General features: G+C 49.0%; 1 protein-coding gene across 5 annotated transcripts in view; it reads right to left on the bottom strand.

The window, feature by feature from the left end:
• Positions 1–430: 430 nt before the first annotated feature.
• The window catches only part of LOC5513197, a 47,593-nt gene continuing 28,310 nt past the window's right edge, over positions 431–19,713 (bottom strand). For all 5 annotated transcript variants that reach the window (XM_048727714.1, XM_048727716.1, XM_048727713.1 and 2 more), the window contains exons 6-9: positions 7,413–7,647; positions 6,752–7,164; positions 6,101–6,326; positions 431–1,612 (exon numbers count right to left, since the gene is read on the bottom strand). In XM_048727714.1, coding sequence (XP_048583671.1) covers positions 1,219–1,612; positions 6,101–6,326; positions 6,752–7,164; positions 7,413–7,647 — 1,268 coding nt within the window. In that variant the 3' untranslated portion in view covers positions 431–1,218. The remainder of the gene's footprint in view (positions 1,613–6,100; positions 6,327–6,751; positions 7,165–7,412; positions 7,648–19,713) is intronic.

Raw genomic sequence — 19,713 nt, 5'->3', positions numbered from 1 at the left:
TATAATTACTTTTGAATGAAACTAGATATCAAAAATAGAAGACACACTATTGTTAACAAGCATGTGCTGATTGAAATAAGACATTTGGCGTCAGTTTTCACTCACGGGGTATGGTACCTAAATTCTTCCAAAGACACCTATATTGTTTTAGGTTTAACTGCCATTTAAAAAAAAATCCATTAAAGCAATAAATAACAAACATAAGTAGATTCTTCATTTTATAATAATTAATTTGAGACCTCGTTTGTATAGTTTGGATAAATTGTGCGCGCGTAATCATTTTTTTCCGAGACCATGTCGCGAAACTGTTCTAGAAGCGAGCGCACGGTAAACCTGTAGTATTCTGGAAAGTTGAGTTTTTGGCCCTTTTTTTAAGATAACGATAAGGATAAACTTAATAAATATTTTTTTCCTAAATAGTTTTTCCAACTTTGTTTACTTTACGGGCTTATGGTTGCACGAGGCGAGGTTCGTGAAGATTTTGTTCGCTCGTGATCATGCAATAAACTCCATTTTGTATTTCCACATAACGTTTTTAATCCTCCAAAGTTACAAAACCTCCAAAGAAGGCATTTTCTGAGTTTTGACCAACAAATTTGTAAAATAGTTTAGTTCAAATTGATACTTCGTTCTCAACTCGAATTGATCGTAGAAATGTCTTCTTTCGCTTTAAATCCTCCACAGACGATAAGATATATTCACTAAAGAACTTCTCTTGAATGTGGATACATCCTCGGGGACCCAGGGCCTACTGAGCGGAAACGAGCGCTGAGCGTAACGCCAGACGAGCGCTCGTTACGCTCAGCGCTCGTAGGATACCGGACTTCAGGAGAGCCAATCAGAGCGCGCGATTTGATGGATACCGGACCCCGAAAAAAATAATGTTTAATATGTTCCTAAACAGATTTTGTGCTCTTTATAACTGTTTTTGTAGGTTATATATATTTGGACTACACAAGATCACATGGCTTTTTTAAGAATAAAAGACTACGCTTGAAGACAGAAAAGTCGTATGATCTTTTGTGGTAAAAAAAAACGCGAAGTCCATCAAATTCTAACTCGAATACATAGCAACGCAATGCCCAATAGACTCTTTGAAATATTTTGGATGTAGTGATAGAGAGGGTGATTGGACGGGAAATCTCACCCTGGATAAGCTTTCTTTGCATTTTGGGTTAAGCAAGCTGCAAACTATTAATGGTTTATACCTTCTGCTGATCAGGAACTACATCCCCCATCACACGTGACTCGAACTGCTCCATTCAAGGGCTGAGCCTGAATTGTCTTCCAGTGCAAAGCTGTCGGCTTTGAGCCTCTGTATCCTCCACAGTTTAGTTTACCTACTTCATTTCCTGATATCTTTTCTTTCCATATATTTACTTGTGTCAGATTTTCGCGAAATGTTAGTGATTCTTGGAAACAACCACCGTAACATCTCTGTGCTGCTCCAATGACGAGTTCACCGCCACTGCTAACCTTCTGATTTTCTAGCTCAGCAAACCTATTGTTATCAAGGGTTGCAGAATCTCGATGGAGCTGTATTTTCTGGTCACTTATCTTCCATTGAACACAAAATTTATGCCATCCAGAGAGGTCCAGTGTGTCTTGTATGCTGAAAATAGGATAGACTAGCTTCAAACCATTTGGATGGAGAATGATGCGTGTGTTATGGACATTCACACATCAGGTTTTATGATAACAAATCTCAGACTTTTAAATTAAAATTGTTTTGTAATGTAATAATTAAGTCCTAAGCTTGAAATTATTTAAGCCTCGCAAAGCCTTTATCGTATTAAAAAAAAAAAACAGACTAACAAAACCATATTTTGTTGCTATCTGATCTCGACGTATTCTTAGAATGTTCTTAAAATTTGTTAGAATCTTACCCTGCTGCGCAGAGCTTTCTGTGTCGCTCGTTTCCTTTGCTACAGAAAAAAAACTCTGCTGCACCTACATTGGTGTTATGTGCAAAGATAATAATTTTAGTAACGACGATGAATCCCCGTGAGGGTAACTTTATGCTAAATGACTTGAAACGCAAAGATAGTTCACGGCTGAGGAGATTTACGATTTAAGTATATGACTGCAGATCCACACATCACTAAATTACTACAGGATACTTACATCAGCAATTTACTACAGGCTATTTCGTCTAAATAGACTAACCGCTGCTTGAACACAAATGCCATTATTTGATAAGCTCACTCAATCAACAACTCGCGGGAAGCGCCGCAAACAATCCCAAGCATCTGAAGCATTCTGCGTATATTCGGCGTCTGGTCTGTCTAAAAATTTGATAGCTACGACTAATGATGTCTGTAGTATTAAGCAGCTTCTATGAATCTAGCGCCTTTGATATAACTAGTAGATCTTCGCTTCGAAAAACAATACCAAAAAATAAATAAACCAAGCAATGACCGCCTTGGCAAAACATTTGAACATCTAACCTGAGTATCAGGCGGAATTTTTCCGAAGAAAATGAAGAGGGGAAAATAATTTGTTTAAATGTTATAGAAAACGATTTCTCTAACGATTCTGCTAACGTTAGGTCAAAAGCACTTTTGGAGTCCGCCATTACTCTGAGAACGAGCAGTCGACTGGCTAGGGTACTTTATATAGCTGAACCAATCAGCGCGTCCCATTCGAGTACCCTTTGTTTTTTTGACCAATCAGGAGCCATGCCGGAATCCGGTATGAGAACATGCGATTCGGACAGTACATGTATCAGGCCCTTGTCTTGATTTCTCGCCGGCGCGATAGAAACATAGAAGGGCCTGATACTCAGGTTAGGGTTGATCTGGAGCAAGGGAAACGAGCGACACGGAAAGCCTTGCGCTGGAGGAATCTCAGAATAGGCGAAACAATAAAAAATCGTTTTTATAAAAGAAATTGTGTATGGGAAAAGTCACTTACTAGTTAGCCCGAGTGTCAGGCCCTTTTATTGTTCCCTATGAGTTATATACCGGGAAGGGATAAAAAGAGGGCCTGATACAAATACTGTAAAATTTTCATGTTTGGGTATACAATGATCTCAGCGGTTGCCATAGCATTGCATTGTATTTTTTATTTTGTCCAGGCCCCGACCGCGCTCAGGGGACCGACTGTTTGTCAGCACCCTGGAAGAACGATAAATTTCAACTTTGCAGCGAAAAATTGCAGGGAAATTCTGGTCTTTTGGATAATTTTCTTCGAAAGATGTGTTTAGAAACCATTCTTCTATGATAAAGGATTTTGAAGGGAAAAGCTGTCCATTTTCTGCCGAAAAAGTTGCCTCGAAGAGTCGAAGTTGTGTTTGTCAGGGCGTGGAGCTCCCTACCCTGTTGTATTTTATTACGAGTGTAGAGGAGGTGAACCGGGATGAGGGTGGAAAATCGCCTAAACTGTTATGAATCACGGCTAAAACGGAACCAGATCAATCTATGACAACAACTTCAAGAAATTGGCTTTATTACAGATATATTTGGTAAACAAGTTAAAGATAATATTCGATACACGAACATTTCGTCTGGTTTGCTCGTGGTGGATCTGCAGTCATATACGTAAACTGTAAATCTCTTGCGCCGTGAACTCGTTTTCCTATAGGTTTTTTTTTAAGCATTCATTTTACATCATAACATCAAGTTATCTCACCGGGGTTCGTCGTTACTAAAATTACTACCCTTGCACATAACACCACTGTAATTTTGCTTTACATAAATACTGTTTATAATTTGATTTGGGCATTTGATTGTGCTACCACGCGAGTCATTTATGTGGGACAATTGGACAGCAGATGTATTTTGACAGCGGCCTGAAAAGGGGAGGCAGGCGTCGCGTCTAGTATTTGTGTCAGGCGTAGTTTTTTTTCTCTCCGACTTTTGAAAAATAAAATCGCCTGATACTTTAGCCAAGTGAAACGAACGATCACGTGCCGTTTGATGGATCATGCTACTGATACTCGGGCTACTTACTAGTAAAAAAATAATTTTACTGAGATCGGAATCGTATGTATACCAGTAAGGGCTCAGCCTTGACCTAGTGCGAAAGAAATAACAAACACCAAAAGATCATTCCCTTATGAAAATGTAAAATTCCTCGATGTGACACATAACTGCATGCCTGATATGCGATGGTTTTTTTTTTTGTTAACCTAACCGTTAGTCTGCTTGGCAGCCGCTTTACACTTGAGCGTGAGCCTAGGTTCAGTTTGTAGTTAACTGAACCGCGGTTAGGAGAAATGCGTTATCCTCGAGGACCCAGGGCGTCGCGGAGATCAGTCAGACAGGCAGCGCGCGAGAAAGAAAGATTCTTCCTAACCTTGGTTGATCATTCAGCCGGAACAGCGACGGTGTTACAATTTGAATTCCGAGGTCAAACTGCTGCTGAGATTATTATGATTTTTTTTGCCCTTCTTGTTATTCTGTCGTGGCTTCTGTTTACAAGATTCACTAAAATTAAAGATAATCCCTTAGGGACCACCTTGCCTGATGTTTTCTCTTATGTTTGTCGTTTCCGTTGAATTGTTTGCGCTAGTACGTAAGGGATTCGCTGTCCCTTGACTTGAAAACTAGTTTGTTGTGAAGATTGTGTAAAATGTCCTGCAAAATACGCGGATCTCGAAAAAATGTGGTCATTAATGACTATTGAGTAAACACTATTTAAGAAATGACTGACATCGGAAAGCGATAGCTGACAAGATCTGTCAGCAGATTTGCCTGTAACCTCGGGCTCAACCATGCCTCCTGGAATGGTTGAGCTCAACCGAACCTAGGTTGCGGATCTGTACAGGGCCCGAAATGATCCCAGGACCCGAAACGATCCCAGGACCCGAAATGATCCCCAAAAGTACCCCAACTGATCCTCGGACCCGAAACGATACCGAGGAGTCCCCGAAATCAACCCCAAGAAATTGCGGTAATGGACAAAGGGAAAGCAGAAGAAATACTTGCAATTCTTGAAGCATAATTAAGGGTTAACAGCGACTCGATTTCTAAACAACGTGACTTAAAAATATTATATTTCAACACAATACTTCTATTTATTACATTGCCCGGCGTTAAACCCATAAACAGAGTCTAAAACAAATACACAACTTTTAATTGCTACTGAAAGAAATACAGCATGTATAAACATAGCACAGCTTTGCTCAGATCATTCAAATATTTGACCTTCCATCACACTCTAAACATTTTGCCGACACATGACTCTGACACTATGAATCTCATTTCCGGTAAATATCACCCCTAAAAATTAATATTCATTCGACAACCTCAACATGTATTTCACCACGAAATCCTTCTTCACACGAGCGAATATTTACCGACACATTTTAGGCAGCCGGTTTGGCCGAGAAGATGGAATGACAAAAGCACACTAAGTAATACACTCGAACAACCATGTGGCTTTTGTTGAAAGCAATATTATGTGAGTTTTGAACTTCCTCATGTAGTCGTGCGTACACCCCGGCATGATCTCATGATATGATAGGTCTTTTATTCACCGAAAACAAACTCTTTCATTCACCGAAAACAAACATGCAAAAAAAAAACTAAAACATTTCGCTTCCTATAAAAAGCAGCATGTCCTATCTGTCAAGACTTTCTTTTATGGCTTGTTATGTAAAAATGATTTATCCACGCCGGGTTCTTCAAATTACTATCACAAAGTATTGTTAGTTGACCCCAATTTCTGACTGTATTCCCCCGCAGTCGTATATTTCTGACTGTATTCCCCCGCAGTCGTATATTAAAATCTTAATACTATTAATGTAAATTCCCTTTTAATAACACAAACAAAGCTAAATGTTTCATATGTTTTTAAAACTGAAAGCCAATCCTTACACATTCCTTTAGTTGTCCATTACTGTAATTCCTTGGGGTTCATTTCGGGGACTCTTGGGGATCGTTTCGGGTCCCGGGATCAGTTGGGGAACTTTTGGGGATCGTTTCGGGTCCTGGGATCGTTTCGGGTCCTGGGATCATTTCGGGTCCTGTACAGATCCTTTGTAATTGCCGGCACATAAGTGGCTATTTTGAGCGTGTTCACACACACTTAATCTAACCTAGGTTGGTTAGTTACTCAACCTAGGTTGGACGCTCAGCACACGTACGTGTTTACTCACAATGTTTTCCAGTTAACCATAAGCTCGAGTTTTCCGTCGGCTTTAATCACCACTTGGAGTTGGCTGCTGTTGTCACTGGTGACGTAGGAGAGTATTACGTTGTCCTTCCACTCACTCGACAGAGAGTACCAAGCGCAGATTGTACACTCAGAGAGATCGACTGGCAAGGGCACAGCAACAAAGTTCTCTGTGCTGCGATTGGGGAAGTGGAATTCGCAACTTGGGTCTAGATCAAAGGAATACCAATGTTTTTCGTTTGTACTCATGACATTGTAAACTATATTCAAAGTATTTATCATGTATAGAGCATTATTTTAGGTTAGATTGAGGCGAATAGCAGTGTTTTATCTTGCATTTATATTTCAAAATGGATATTCCTCCAGGTTCTCATCATTCTACTTACCGGCCCTTTGTAACTAATAAAATTTTTGCATTGAAATATGTGAATGGCGAATAAGCAACCGCTTCACATTCAAGAAAGTAAACTAACATATTGCCGTAATTTGTCAACTAATTGTTTTGATCGAGCGATCAAATTTATCTGCTTATTTTTCTGGTTTAAATACGATCCTATTGACTCGAAAAAAAAAATTCCATCTTATCTGTAGCGGGCGAAAGCGCAAACCATTGCTATTTTTTTTTAAATATTACCTTGTACAGTGGTCGAATTGCAGCTTGTGGGACACGTAGCAGAGATCGTACCGTTCGCAGGATGTCCCCTCTGTATCGTACTCCATTTCAATATTCGGGTGTCACTATCTGTCATTGCATCTGTCATGCAATGGTAATATGTAGTTGTACCTTTTTTATTGAAAATGTTTACATTCGTGAGATCTCCTTTAAACATTGATGATTCTTGGAAACACCCCCCAAAACATCTCTGGGCCGCACCGAGCACAAGTTTCCCGCCTCCTGTGAGCTTTCCATTATTCAACAAATCGAAGTCTTCGTCACCAAAAGCTTCACTGTCTCTCGTGACTCTTATTTTATTATCATTCTTGTACCCGATGCAGAAGAAGTGCCATCCCTCGAAATAAAGAAACTTGTCAAGAAGTGGGGCGATGCTGAAACAAAGATTTTTTTTAATATATTTTTTTTATAGCAAAAGAAATGCACAGTGCTGATTCACAGCTTATGATACTAAAGATACTGATTTGTCATTCGAATTTGTTATGCAATCGTATACTTTAATCTGCGTTTTATTTTTTTAACAGGTGTTTTTTAGGGTTGGAAGTTTTGGCGTACAAATTTCCCGACGAGCATTCCTATCACCCCCCCCCCCCCCCCCTCCCCTCGGGCAAACATTACTTACACCGACTTCCAATTGACTGACAGCCCAATCTTTCCATCTCGCTTTATTGTGACCTCCAGCTGACTTCTGTTATCACTCGTGACGTAGGACAAGATGACGTTCTCTGTCCACTTTTGGTACAGGGAATACCACGCGCACACGGCGAACTGGTCGAGCTCGACCTCGGGTGATGAAAAGGTCACGACAGGAAAACCGGACTTGTAACCAACAGGGAACACAATGTCGCAGGTCGCTTCTGTGAATAAGACAGTTTGTATTTCATTAAGTTTTATTGTTTTGTTGTTGTTTTTTTTCAATTTGGGGTTGTCGCACATAAATAAAATCATTGGAACTAAACTATGGGAACTAAGGCCATGTCGACACATATTCGAAGGTTATAAAAAACGGTGGGTTTTCCCTACCCTGATTACCAGAGGCTCCGACGGCCACAACTATTTGAGCCAAGCGATCGTTATCGCCACGAAGCTCAGAGCCTCTGGTACCCAGGGTAGGTTTACCCCGTACTCAAGAATATATGCGTTCACACAAAAGCGTATTCAAATTGTATTTGCCGTCCACACGTCTGGGTCTAAAGAAGTAAAGTAGATTGCATTACTATGGATGTGCTGTAAGGCAAAATCATATGCTATAAGCACAGACGAAACAAAGATTGCTGAACCTAAATAGCACAGAATTCCAGCCTCTCCCTGGACTTCGCCAGCTTTTTGTAGAGCATTTTTCGGCGCTCTCGCTGTAGACAGCTAATTACCACATAATCTCCGGCTGTATCCACGTATAATATACGGTAAGGCTTAGATATGAAACTTATAACTTTGTGTTAGCCATTAAACTCAAAAGAAGAGCAAAATAGTAAGGGGTTAATCTGATTTTGCTGTACTTAATTCAAATGATGCGCTGGGGTAAGTAGCTTGATCCTATTTATGGCGTCATCGTATTCGAAAACCTTCGTTTTCAGTACCCGAGTATGCCAGATGGTGTGGACGTGTTTCATGGGTGTATCTTCGAGCAAAAAGTCATGTCAGTTTTTATTAAAAAAATGTCTTAAAAGACATTCCCCCATATTTCAGAAATTTTGTCATTTCTCGTACCTAAAAACACTTTAAAAATGTTTTTTTTGTATCAAATAAAATACTTTTTTCGCAAGTTAAAAACAAATGTCAATATAGTATTTTTGTTGATTGGAGAAGTTCATTTAGTAGTTCTTTTAAGAGTTTAAGTTTTAAGTTTTAAAAAACTTGTTTCAAATATGTAGATTCCTAGAACCACTGCAAGGACTTTATCTTTAGACTCTTTCCTGCCTTTTGCGAATCTTCATCTCAATATTTGAATCTTATTATTATAATAGGTAAAGTAGGTTGCCTAGTATCATTTCTCGAAAAAAAAATAATATATAGCTTTAGGCATTGCCTAAAAGCGGAGCTCCAAACGACTAAATCTTTGCTTCATTCTCGCTTAATAATTTAAGAAATTTTAAATATTATTATTATATTTGTTTTTGACGATTTCAACGAGTTCACAAATCACGCGCCCAATTTGTTAAACCCCCTTCTCCCATAATAACACACACATATAACAAGTTTAGCTGTCATACGATGTTTCGACGTCAGGGTAGTTTTACTTTTAGTGACGTTATCGATGACGTCACGCATCACGTGGGGGGGACCAGGGGGTTTCATAGAAACTAGTGGGAGGCGCGGATCGCCCCTCTGGGCCTCCCAGCCCCGTCTCCCCGTCTTAGGCTTGGGAGGCGCGGATCCCCCCTCCGAGCCCCCCAGCCCCGTCTCCCTCCTCCTATATATATCAAGCGTATAATGTTTCACGTACATCAACAACTGGGGCAATTGTGCATGTAGGCCGGGCGCGTCCCACGTACATCAACAATTGGGGCAATTGTTCATGTAGGCCGGGCGCGGTTCGCGTACACGACTTTTTGGGGCAATTGTTCATGTAGGCCGGGCGCGGTTCGCGTACACGACTTTTTGGGGCAGTTGCTGAGCTTGGTACTTCATGACATACGTTTTTAAGGACTTTGTGACTCGCACCCTAATAAATGAAGCTGTTATAAAGTATCACGGCTATATTTTTCCAATGATGCAGTTCGAACCCCCAAGGACTTGCAATTATACATCCGTCTGTCCTGTGGTATACCGAGCGTTCGAAGGATGAAGTGCGGAAAAGATTATTGCGGGTGGCTAAAGGCGGCCACGCAAACACGTGCGGCCGGAGGTGCATGGACACCTACTGCAAGGTGCACCTCCAAAGGCTCCGTAAGGGCAGCCCCCGTGCCGTGCAGGGTCTGAGGCATAGGGACTCAGTCGGAGACGCGGTTGTGCCGCCCCTGCGGAGCAAATCGTGAAGGGCAGAGGATGCGTGGCATCGAGAGGCGCGCTCGGAGATGGTTCGCACTCGTCCTGTCTGACATCGCAGCCCGCAGTACGGTCAATTATAGACTGGGTGGCACATGGCATACCCAAACGCTCAGTTAGAGACTGGGTGGCACAAGGTGTGCCCAAACATGGACACTCACATAGAGGAGGTTCTCGGTAGCATGCGTGACAAAGAGGCGCCCGCCGTACTGGCAGGGCTGGTCCAGAACATCCTGGACGAGGACATCCCGACGATGTCAAACACAGGCTGCTTAAGCCGCTCGTACCGGCGAAGGTGTGGACGGAGGAAGTCGACCCTTTGCTGCCGTCCCGGCAGCAAGAGGGCCCGGAGGGCTTAGACCCCGAGGAGTACTATTCTCTCTTTGTCGGGGGCGCCCATCTTCGGTTCCCAAGCGTGGATGCCACTCTTCGGGGCCGAGACATAAGCGCCGATGTTTACCAGGAGATTATCGATAGCATGCCTGACAAAGAGGCGCCCGCCGTACTGGCAGGGCTGGTCCAGAACATCCTGGACGAGGACATCCCCGACGATGTCAAACACAAGCTGCTTAAGCCGCTCGTACCGGTGAAAGTGTGGACAGAGGAAGTCGACCCTCTGCTGCCGGGACGGCGGCAAGAGGGCCCAGAGAGCTTAGACCCCGAGGAGTACTATTCTCACTTCGTCGGCGGCGCCCATCTTCGGTCCCCAAGCGTGGATGCCACTCTTCGGGGCCAAGACATAAGCGCCGGTGTTTACCAGGTGATACGAGATCTTGGTGGAACAGGTGTCGTTGCTCTAAAGCCGGTTATGCGGGGGCCTGATATTAATGACGGTGGCTCGGTGTGGTGGGTCTCGCACGAGCGAGAGTCTCTGCGGGCGAACGGAGTGCTTCCGCTGGTGCTCGAGATGGTAGACCCCGACCGGCGTTACAGTCTCTTTACGGTCGTTGGTAAGGCCCCCGCAGAGCCATTGGCGCCAATCACAGAGTAGGAAGGGCGCTCGGAGCACAAGATCGGTGGGTCGTTAGTCAAAAGAGGGGGCCAAATCGCAGTCGGTGCCCTGGAAGGCATCGATGCGGGTATTTGGGAGAAAGGACGAGAGTACCTCGTCTACGTGAGATACGAGCTTCGCCCTCTACCTGAGCAAAATGGTGAGCCTGGGCCAATGTTTGAGCGAGAGGGGAGTGACGCCTTCGCTAACTGTGTTGTGATCTATGTTGCCGACTTCTTGAGGAATCGCGGCACCTCGCGCTCCCTTGGTCTAACCAAGACACGAGGCAAGATCCTCGAGCGATTTGACAAGAAGCTGGCCACTACGAGATGCACCAAAGAAGACCTCTTTGAGATGGAAAAGAAGCTCGAGGTAAAGCTAGTAGCCGTGGACGCCCTGGGTAACGTCCTGTGGGACTCGGGGAAGTACAAGACTAAGGCGAGGATCACCATCCCTTGCCACAATAACCACGCCTGGGCGGAGCTTCCGACTGAACCACCTGCGATCGCGAGCGTCCACGGCCTAGACTTCGAGGCTGAGGGGGAGCTTCGTTCGTTATGTCAGGGGGAGGCAGCGCCTCGCGCTACCAGTGCCGCCGCAAAAACGCGCGAGGCAAAAGTGCGAGAGGTGCTCATTCGCTTTATAAATAGGGCGATCCCCAGAAGCACGAGGATCTGGCTGTGTGGGCTTGTTATAGTCACGCACGAAGGCAAACTGTACCGATCGGGACAGGACGGGGCGGCTATCGACAGGGCGTTTACAGACGAGACTGGATATGATCCTCAATGGCTCCCTGATGACCACCCAGCCTACCAAGAGTACACCGAAGCTACGCACTCGATGGGCGGTGCAATAGGGTATCGCTTCAAGAAGTGGACCCAAAGAGAGAACATCAGGCCAACGCCTCTTAAATACAGGGACGTCTAGCGAGCGGCGCAGGTTGAGTCCAAAGTGTGGAATAGCAAGGAAAACTTAGGGGCGCAGCCTCATGCGCACATCGACATGCGTGCGGCGTACCTAGGATGCGAGGACAGTCTCTCCGGCGGCGCCTCGGACGCCATTGATTTGATACGGAAATACGGCTTCCCTACAAACGTGTACGATACACGATACATCGCGGATGTTGTGAGGCGGCCATTGAGCGAGGTTCTTCAACTGACCGGGGCCATTCAGCTGACCGAGTGGGGGTTCTCTGAGGCCTGCCACCCCTACACTTCCGGGAGGGTAGGGCAGCACTTGGAACAAAACGAGGGCTGGATCACCAAGCCAGAGCTCAAGGACCTGTTAGACTCGGATGACCTCGTCATGGCCGCGGCGAGGGAGGTGTTGTATAGCGTCGGAAAAAAGGACTCCATCAAGTTCCCCCACTCCATCGCGTGCCGCCCCGGCGGCGAAGACTCGCAGGGTCGAGATCTCGCTGTCCGTTTCGTAGGCAAGTGCGCTCGCCATGGCGACGAGTCCTCGATCGTAGTCCGCGACCGTGAAGAAGCACCACGTTCTGACGGTAGACCACGTGCTCGGCATGATTGCTGACGCGGAAAAAAAGTGCACGCTCTGTGGCACTCAGCTTCAGGGGTACCCCAAGAGTCATCCCCAATGCTTCAGTATCGACCGGCGGGACGACAGTCAGGGTCACTACAAGTGGAATGTCAGACTCACCTACCTTAGCTGCAATAGAAGGCACAAGCGCTGATCACGCTAGCGTGACGCTAGGGTGACGCTAGCGCGACCAGCGGATTTTTTTGATCGCGCTAGCGTCACGCTACGCAACTGCGAACGCGTGAAGCCGTGCTTAGAGTACGCCGTGTAATACAACACTGGCTGTCCGGGCTCTGTGACCCTCTTTAGTATTGGGTATGCCTTGCTTGTCCACCACGGGTCCGTCGCTCGCCGTCGGCCCTTGTCCTGAAGGTCTTCCTCGTTTACGGCGATGTACACCTCCGTTCCGACCTCTAAGGGGACCTCTAAGAGAGGCTTTTCGGCTTTGAGAGGCACGCGCCTCAGCTTTATGGCGTCCTTAGGCACAAAGCCAGTCATGCGAGTCTTCGTTGAGTTTATGTCCGAGATGACGATTGGCAAAGCAGTAACCCACTCGCGGTTTGTCTTGCCGGATGCAAGCTCCTTCGAGTACTGCGCACGAAATAAGCGCTGTGCCAGCCAGCGATGGAAAGACTCGGCGAAAGCTTGGCTCCTGTGGTGCCCTGGCTCAGCCCGTCGGACCTCCACCCCGTGGTCTGTTAGGAGCTTTGTGGTAGCACCCTTGAACTCCGTGCCGTCATCAACCATGAGGACTTTAGGCCATGTGAGAGGTCCCTCTGCATAGATGCCAGCGAGTTCGCGAGAGACGACGGCCGCGCTCTTAGTCCTCAGTGGGCGGGCTATATCGTGAAGCAACGTCAACGACAGTCAGGGCATACTTGTACCCGCGGTCGGTTGGCAAGAATAGCAGGTCCGACTTGTGGATACGATTTGGTATCTGCTCCGAGAAGTGGGCGTAGGTAGTCGGAGGAGGGGGTGTCTGTGTGTAGCCCCCGACGGGCTGCGGGCTTACCCACTTGCGCACTCGATCTATGGAGGCTGAGCCCTTGGGAAGTTTGGCATGCAGAGCGGTCACTCCCTGGAAGCCGCCTCTGGCGTAGTATACAGGACGAAGGAACGCATCGAGTTCTTCGTCGGACATGCGCTTGCCGTTCCGGCGGGCCATTACGTATACGTATACGTATACGCGATGCGTTGCAACGCATGTATCAGTCTCCAACAGGCAGTCGCCGTCTGCTACGCCTTCGGCGTACGTGCATACGCACTGCTGCGCGAAGCGCTCGGTCTCTCTGAGGTCGGTCTGCAATCATCTTTTGCGTATGCGCATACGCGCAGCATGGAAAAAGGCCGCCTAGATGCAGCGCCGGAACGGCAGCTGCATCACAGCAAGCGGCTAGCTGCGTAGCCGATGGCGAGAGCGCCGGCGCCAATGTACGCCAACTCGGCGTTCTTCTGCGTTTTGCTGGGGATGTAGTAGTCGGACAGCTCGGGGGCCCGCATCGACTCCAGGGATTGTTTCGGCCGGGTCTAGTTGTAGTGTTTGAGCGCGTAGTCGGTGTAGGTGAAGTTTTGCTTTGCGAGGGACCCTCTCTCGCGACTTTGAGCTTGCCAATCGAGGATTTTTTGTCGCCGCTGTTGGTAGCGTCCATAGTCTTGTTGGTATCTCTCTAGGGCCTTGTCGTGCCTCTCCTTCTCAGCTAAGGCAGGGCTCTCATCGTTCTACAGGAACTTTGCGAGGTAGTTGCCACCAACGAATGCAGTCGCGTTTAGGACGGCGCCGCCAACCAAAATCGCGATAGAGGCCATGTTTGTGCGAAGCACACTTCACGTACGCAGACTTCACGTGCGCACACTTCACGTGCTGTGTGTATGCCTTCGGCGGCGCATGTGCAAAGCACGCACGAGTCTAATACGCGGAATACGCACGCCACAGTACACTGCTACATGGGCAGGATCTTCTGGTCCTCAAGGTAACCCTTCAAAGCGACAGCACCTGCAACGGCGGCAGTCATTTTTGCGTAGTTCATGGCGTTCGCTGAGGGGTCTTTGGTGAAGTCCTCGCGTAAGACCTTGCGCCCAACCCAGCCGATACCGGCGACGAGGCCGGTTATGACTGCGGCGTCGGTGATGGTCTTTGTAATCTTGCTCTGCGGCGTCGTCGACATTATATATGCGTATGCACGGACGTGCGGATATGGGTGGGGCCCTCGTGTCTAAATGTCTGCTTACTCCATGGATAACAGCCGAGATTTGCATTGTCCGGGAGCGCGAAGCGCTGTCGCCGGAACGCGATCCTTGGTCTGCTGTGCGGCCGCCAGGGGCGGCTTTGCGGGCGGAGTCACGTCGTCGGCCGCAACATGCGGATCGGTAGCATGCGGATCGGTAGCTCGCTGGTTAACAGCTGGTGTGTGAGTGAACGCGGCAGCTAGCTCCCGCCTACGTGTGTAGAGGCCGAACAATGACACTAGAAGACCAGCGACCCCGATAACCGAGCTGGCCGACCAGGCAGAGTTGCTTTCCGGGACTGGTGGGTGTGTGATGCCGAAGGCATCGTCGGCGCGCAAGCCCTCGCGTCCCTGCGGCTCGCTCGGCCCCGGGGCCAACGGCGACTGCACGACACGAAGTGTCTCTTTCTTCGCTCTGTTAATTCGGTTCCACTTTGCCAAGCGCCTTCCGGCTTCAACTCGCCCAGGGTGTTTAGATCGAGTCGCGGGTGGTTCGGGGCTCGTGATTCTCTCCGCCAACGCCGAAGGCGTACGTGCAGGTTCTTGATGATGCTGTTTGTCAGGTTCCGCTGACGTTCCGGCAGGCTGGGCACTAGTACTTCCTTGAGGTTCCTCCATTTGTGTTGACACGCGGTGTCAACTACTTGGTATCAAGCGGTAGAAGAAGTGGCAAACTTTCAAATAAACGTCTGCTCTGGAGTGGCAGACTCGCCACTGTGCGTTTGCCGTTCCGGCAGGCAAACCACTGGTGAGTCCGCGGCTGCTACCTCGTGTTGACACCGCGTGTCAGCGCTTGCCGTTCCGGCGGTGTTCACATGACGTGCTATGTGTAACGCCCCGGCAGCTAAAGCCATCAAACGACCGCAGCGTAGAGACAGGCTTCCGCACAATGTGCGGAGCTCGTTGTTGATGATGTAGTCGGACACTAGGTCATTGTGAAGATCGACCACACTGTCTATCGGCAGCGCCATGCCTACTAGCTTGGTCGTAAGCTTCAGAAAGCTGTCTGCCAGGGCGTCTGTAGTCCGGCTGGCTAGAGCGGTCTCGTATCGCCTCTCGTACATCCTCAACTCCTCGGCGCTCATGTGTTTGACGTCGTCGTGAGTCAGGGCCTTGCCTACCATCTCTCTCGACTTCCCCGAGGCTACGAGAATCGCGAGTTTCTCACCCGCGTCTGCTATCTCAGTTTGCTTACCTCCGGTTGCCGTTCCGGCAGGATGCGTCGAGCAGTCCAACGACTCGACGGCCGGGATGCCGGTGGCGCCCCCCTCAAGAAGACTCTCAAAGTATTCGTCGCTCATCATGCCGTGGCTAAGCTGCAACACGTGTATATATATATATATATATATATATATATATATATATATATATATATATATATATATATATATATATATATATATATATATATATATATACACGTGTTGCAGCTTATATATATAGTGGTTTGCCTGTATATATACACGTATATGTGTGCACACACACGTTATGCCCTAGGGCGGTGGTTACCGTTCAACTAGGGAGATGGTATAAGGGTGACGCAAGCAAAACTCTAACTTCGAGAACTTTTTCGTCTTGAGGGCCTTCATGTACTCTTTCATCTTCTCTTCTGAGAGCTCCGCGCCGTAGTCATGCAGGATAGCTTTCATGTCCGCCTTGCTGGGGGTATAGATGACCACCAAGGCCACGATGTTCTCACGGAACGGCTTCGTGATGCTATAATTAATAATAATAATAATGCCCCGGAAAGGGCCGACCAGCCGGTCCACTACGAGTTGGGTCTTCCCGCATGACGTCGGGCCCACGATGAGAGCGTTAAATGGGATGTTTTTCGGGTCCATACCGCTTCGCGCAGAAACACGCTCCGGCGTATGTGCTCAGTATTGTATGGACTCTAGCTGTCCGTTCATAAGGTTCATAAGGAGCGTCGGCCACCACAAACACGTGACAGTTTACGGTACCCGTGCCGCTTGCCGTGCGTTTTATCTCGAGGTGCACACCGTCGCGGGTATTGACCAATCGGAGACCACCCCCATGGATAGCACTGTCGTCCGTCGTTCGAAGGTCGATCCACAGAGCAAACTTGTTATCGCCATAGAACGACTCGGGGCCGATTGCCGGGGCGGCGGGCGCTCCGCTGTGCCCCCCCCCCCCGGGGAGGGGCGGACGAACCGCCTTTTCGCCTCCCTCCAGAAATCCGTGGGGCGCAGCCCCTGGCTGAAGACCTTGTTTGGCATGCCGTCGATCGTAACGCACACGCTCTTGATGTCGGGGTACACGAACTTCTCAGAGTCGCGAGCCCCTGCCGTGTATGGCTCCACAAAGAGGAGCAACAGACCACTCATAGACCTTTGCGGCAGGTTGACACTCTCGTTGATTATGCTGTCCGTCCCTTTGCTAATATGGAAGGTCTTGTGAAGGTTCACTTGCTCGTAGAAGAACGTTGTGCCGTTTTGGTAGGCGGCGGCTTCAGACCGGGCGAGGTTGTCGTCCCTCAGGCTTTCGTACTCCAGCTCTAGATTTTTGATGCCATAGGATAATTTGGTAGCATCGCTTCCGACTACTACCTGGTCAACCGCTGCGAACGGTTGCAGCGCCTCGGAGAGCGCCCTTGGGTACAGCACGCCGTGGTCCGTCAGCAGAGAATGGTCTAGCGGGATGGTGTACCTCGCCCCGTGGGCGGCGTTTAGAGCGTTCTCCTTGGCGTTACTGGTCGCTTTATCGCCAGCCTTGGGCTATGGTGCGGACTGTTAGACATATAGCATAGCACGAGTTATGCGCACGCATCATTGGTGATGTTGACGTTGACATTGACGATACCTTGCCGGGTGCGTCCGCCTATCGCGGGGCGGGGGACGACGAGACGACGCCCCTTATCCCGTTTGACCCCGACGATGGGGAGTCGATCCCAATGACGAGCACGTCGTCGCGTACGCATGCTGTCGCGTACGACCGCCGAAACCTCGTTCATCACAGAGGGTGCAGCGACAAGACTCGGTCTCCAGTTCCTCAGGGAGAAATACCCAGACCTTAACGAGAATCTGATACGGTTCCAGTCAGACCAGAGGGGGAAGACGCTAATACAGGTTCGCAACCTCGGCAAAGGAGGTTGGTCTATACCAAGACAGCTGTTCAACGAGGACGGGGGCGTCCGACAGGACGTTGCAAAGCTGAGAGGCTTCAAGCTGGCGATGGGGTCCGTGGCAGAGATGGACGTGGTCGTCCAGGAAAACACAAAACGGGTACAAGAGCTGCATGGGGTGGTAGCAACAGACAGGGAGACCATCGACGACCCTAACACGTCAGAGAGTAGCTGCCAAGAGGCCCGTGAGCGCAACGAGGAGAGGCTGTCGTTGATTGACGAACTAGAACGCGAAAACCGAGAGCTCGAGAACCAAAAGCCACTAAGAGAGCGCATCAAAGCCATCTTCAAAAAGTACGGCTTTACCGTCACCGCTATCGGGTTGGCCGTAGCGACGACGATCGCGGCCATTGTGACGTCGCTCGGCAAGTCGCTCTCCTCCGTGGCCAGAGGGGTCGGTGACGGGCTTAAGGCCATCGGGAAAAAGCTAGGCGAGCTTCTCCCCGGGCTAGTAGGCAGCATCGCGAACTTCGTGTTTAAGGCTGCAGGAGAAGCGGTGAAATTCCTTGGCGAAAATGCGTGGCTGCTCATTCTAGCCGTAGCCGCGTTCTTGGTTCGTCGAATGCAAAGCAGTCATCGGAACAAGTAATACGCCGCGGCCACCGCGAGTGCCGACAACCCCGCCTTGAGGGCGGTTTGGTCACTTTTTTCGCCCGTCATGCTATGCGCAGCTTGCGTACGTGGAGAGGGGGCAGGGGCCGCGCCCTCTGCGTGCACTTTCGCAGGGGCGGAATCCTTGCTTTGCCGCCGGGACGGCACGCGGTCGATCCCAGGGTCAGTCACGTGTTGCACCCTAGGATGCCCACCGGCCATGTTATGAGCACTGACTGGCTTTGTATCGGTGTTGATCGCGTTTGCGCCGAGCGTCATGGAGTCCGTTGCTTTCTGCAGCTTATTGTTGTAGCCCACGACGCTTTGCGTGTTTATCACCAGATCGCTCGGCATCAGACACACTCCTGGTGCGACCGCAAGACTCAGTCTCACCATAGCCTCCTGCACGGCTAACTGGTACCTTTGCACGCTTTGAGCGATGTCGTTTTCTATGATCGCGTCTTCAAGCAGCTTCGTGAACTCCGCCTGCGCCTCCATTGCCGGCCCACCGGCCCCCGCGATAGAGGAACGGACGTTTACCTGCGCGCCGAGCACTGTGTAGACGAACGCCTCGACCGAGCGATCGAGTCTTTCTAGCCCTGCCTCTCGAGCGGGAGCATCAGATAACAACTATAGCCTCCCTCCCGCCCATCGCTACTCTGCCAGCCGGGCACCACACGGCCCACTCCATCGTGGAAACGATCAACCGCGCTGAAAGCAAGATTCTGACCGCGAAGCTGGACCCCCTCACCGGGAAGATCGCGCTCGTGTCCAAAGGCGTTGCGTTCCTGAATGCCGAGCTTTGCGCACTATTTGGCCTAGAGGCTAAAGACGATCAGTTGGGGGGGGCGGGGCCTAGCACTGCCCGTGGGCGGTCCGCTGGCAGGGGTCGCTGCGCTGGTCGGTGTCGTGGGCGCGGGGGTAGTCTCTAGGGGTCTTACGAGCAAGGTGGCTAAACACGAAGACACGATGGTTTTAGCGGAGAGTAAGAAAAACTCGATCAGCGAGCTGGTCTCTAAGGCTCTGCAGGACGGGCATATCTCAGACATGAACAAGTGCCCCAAAAAGTCGTGTACGCGAACCGCGCCCGGCCTTCATGCACGATTGCCCCAATTGTTGTTGTACGTGGGACGCGCCCGGCCTACATGAACAATTGCCCCAATTGTTCATGTACATGGGACGCGCCCGGCCTACATGCACAATTGCCCCAATTGTTGATGTACGTGAAACAATATACGCTTGATATATATAGGAGGAGGGAGACGGGGCTGGGGGGCTCGGAGGGGGGGTCCGCGCCTCCCAAGCCTAAGACGGGGAGACGGGGCTGGGAGGCCCGGAGGGGCGATCCGCGCCTCCCACTCTGAAACCCCCTGCCACCCCCCCCCCCCCCACGTGACCATATCTTCGCACCGCCCTTGACACATACATGACACCTATCAAGTTTGGT

Source organism: Nematostella vectensis, chromosome 5 (genome assembly GCF_932526225.1).
Source record: "Nematostella vectensis chromosome 5, jaNemVect1.1, whole genome shotgun sequence".
NCBI lineage: Eukaryota > Metazoa > Cnidaria > Anthozoa > Actiniaria > Edwardsiidae > Nematostella > Nematostella vectensis.
The sequence above is the reverse complement of the archived record's forward strand: the minus strand, read 5'-3'. Positions and strand labels throughout refer to the sequence as shown.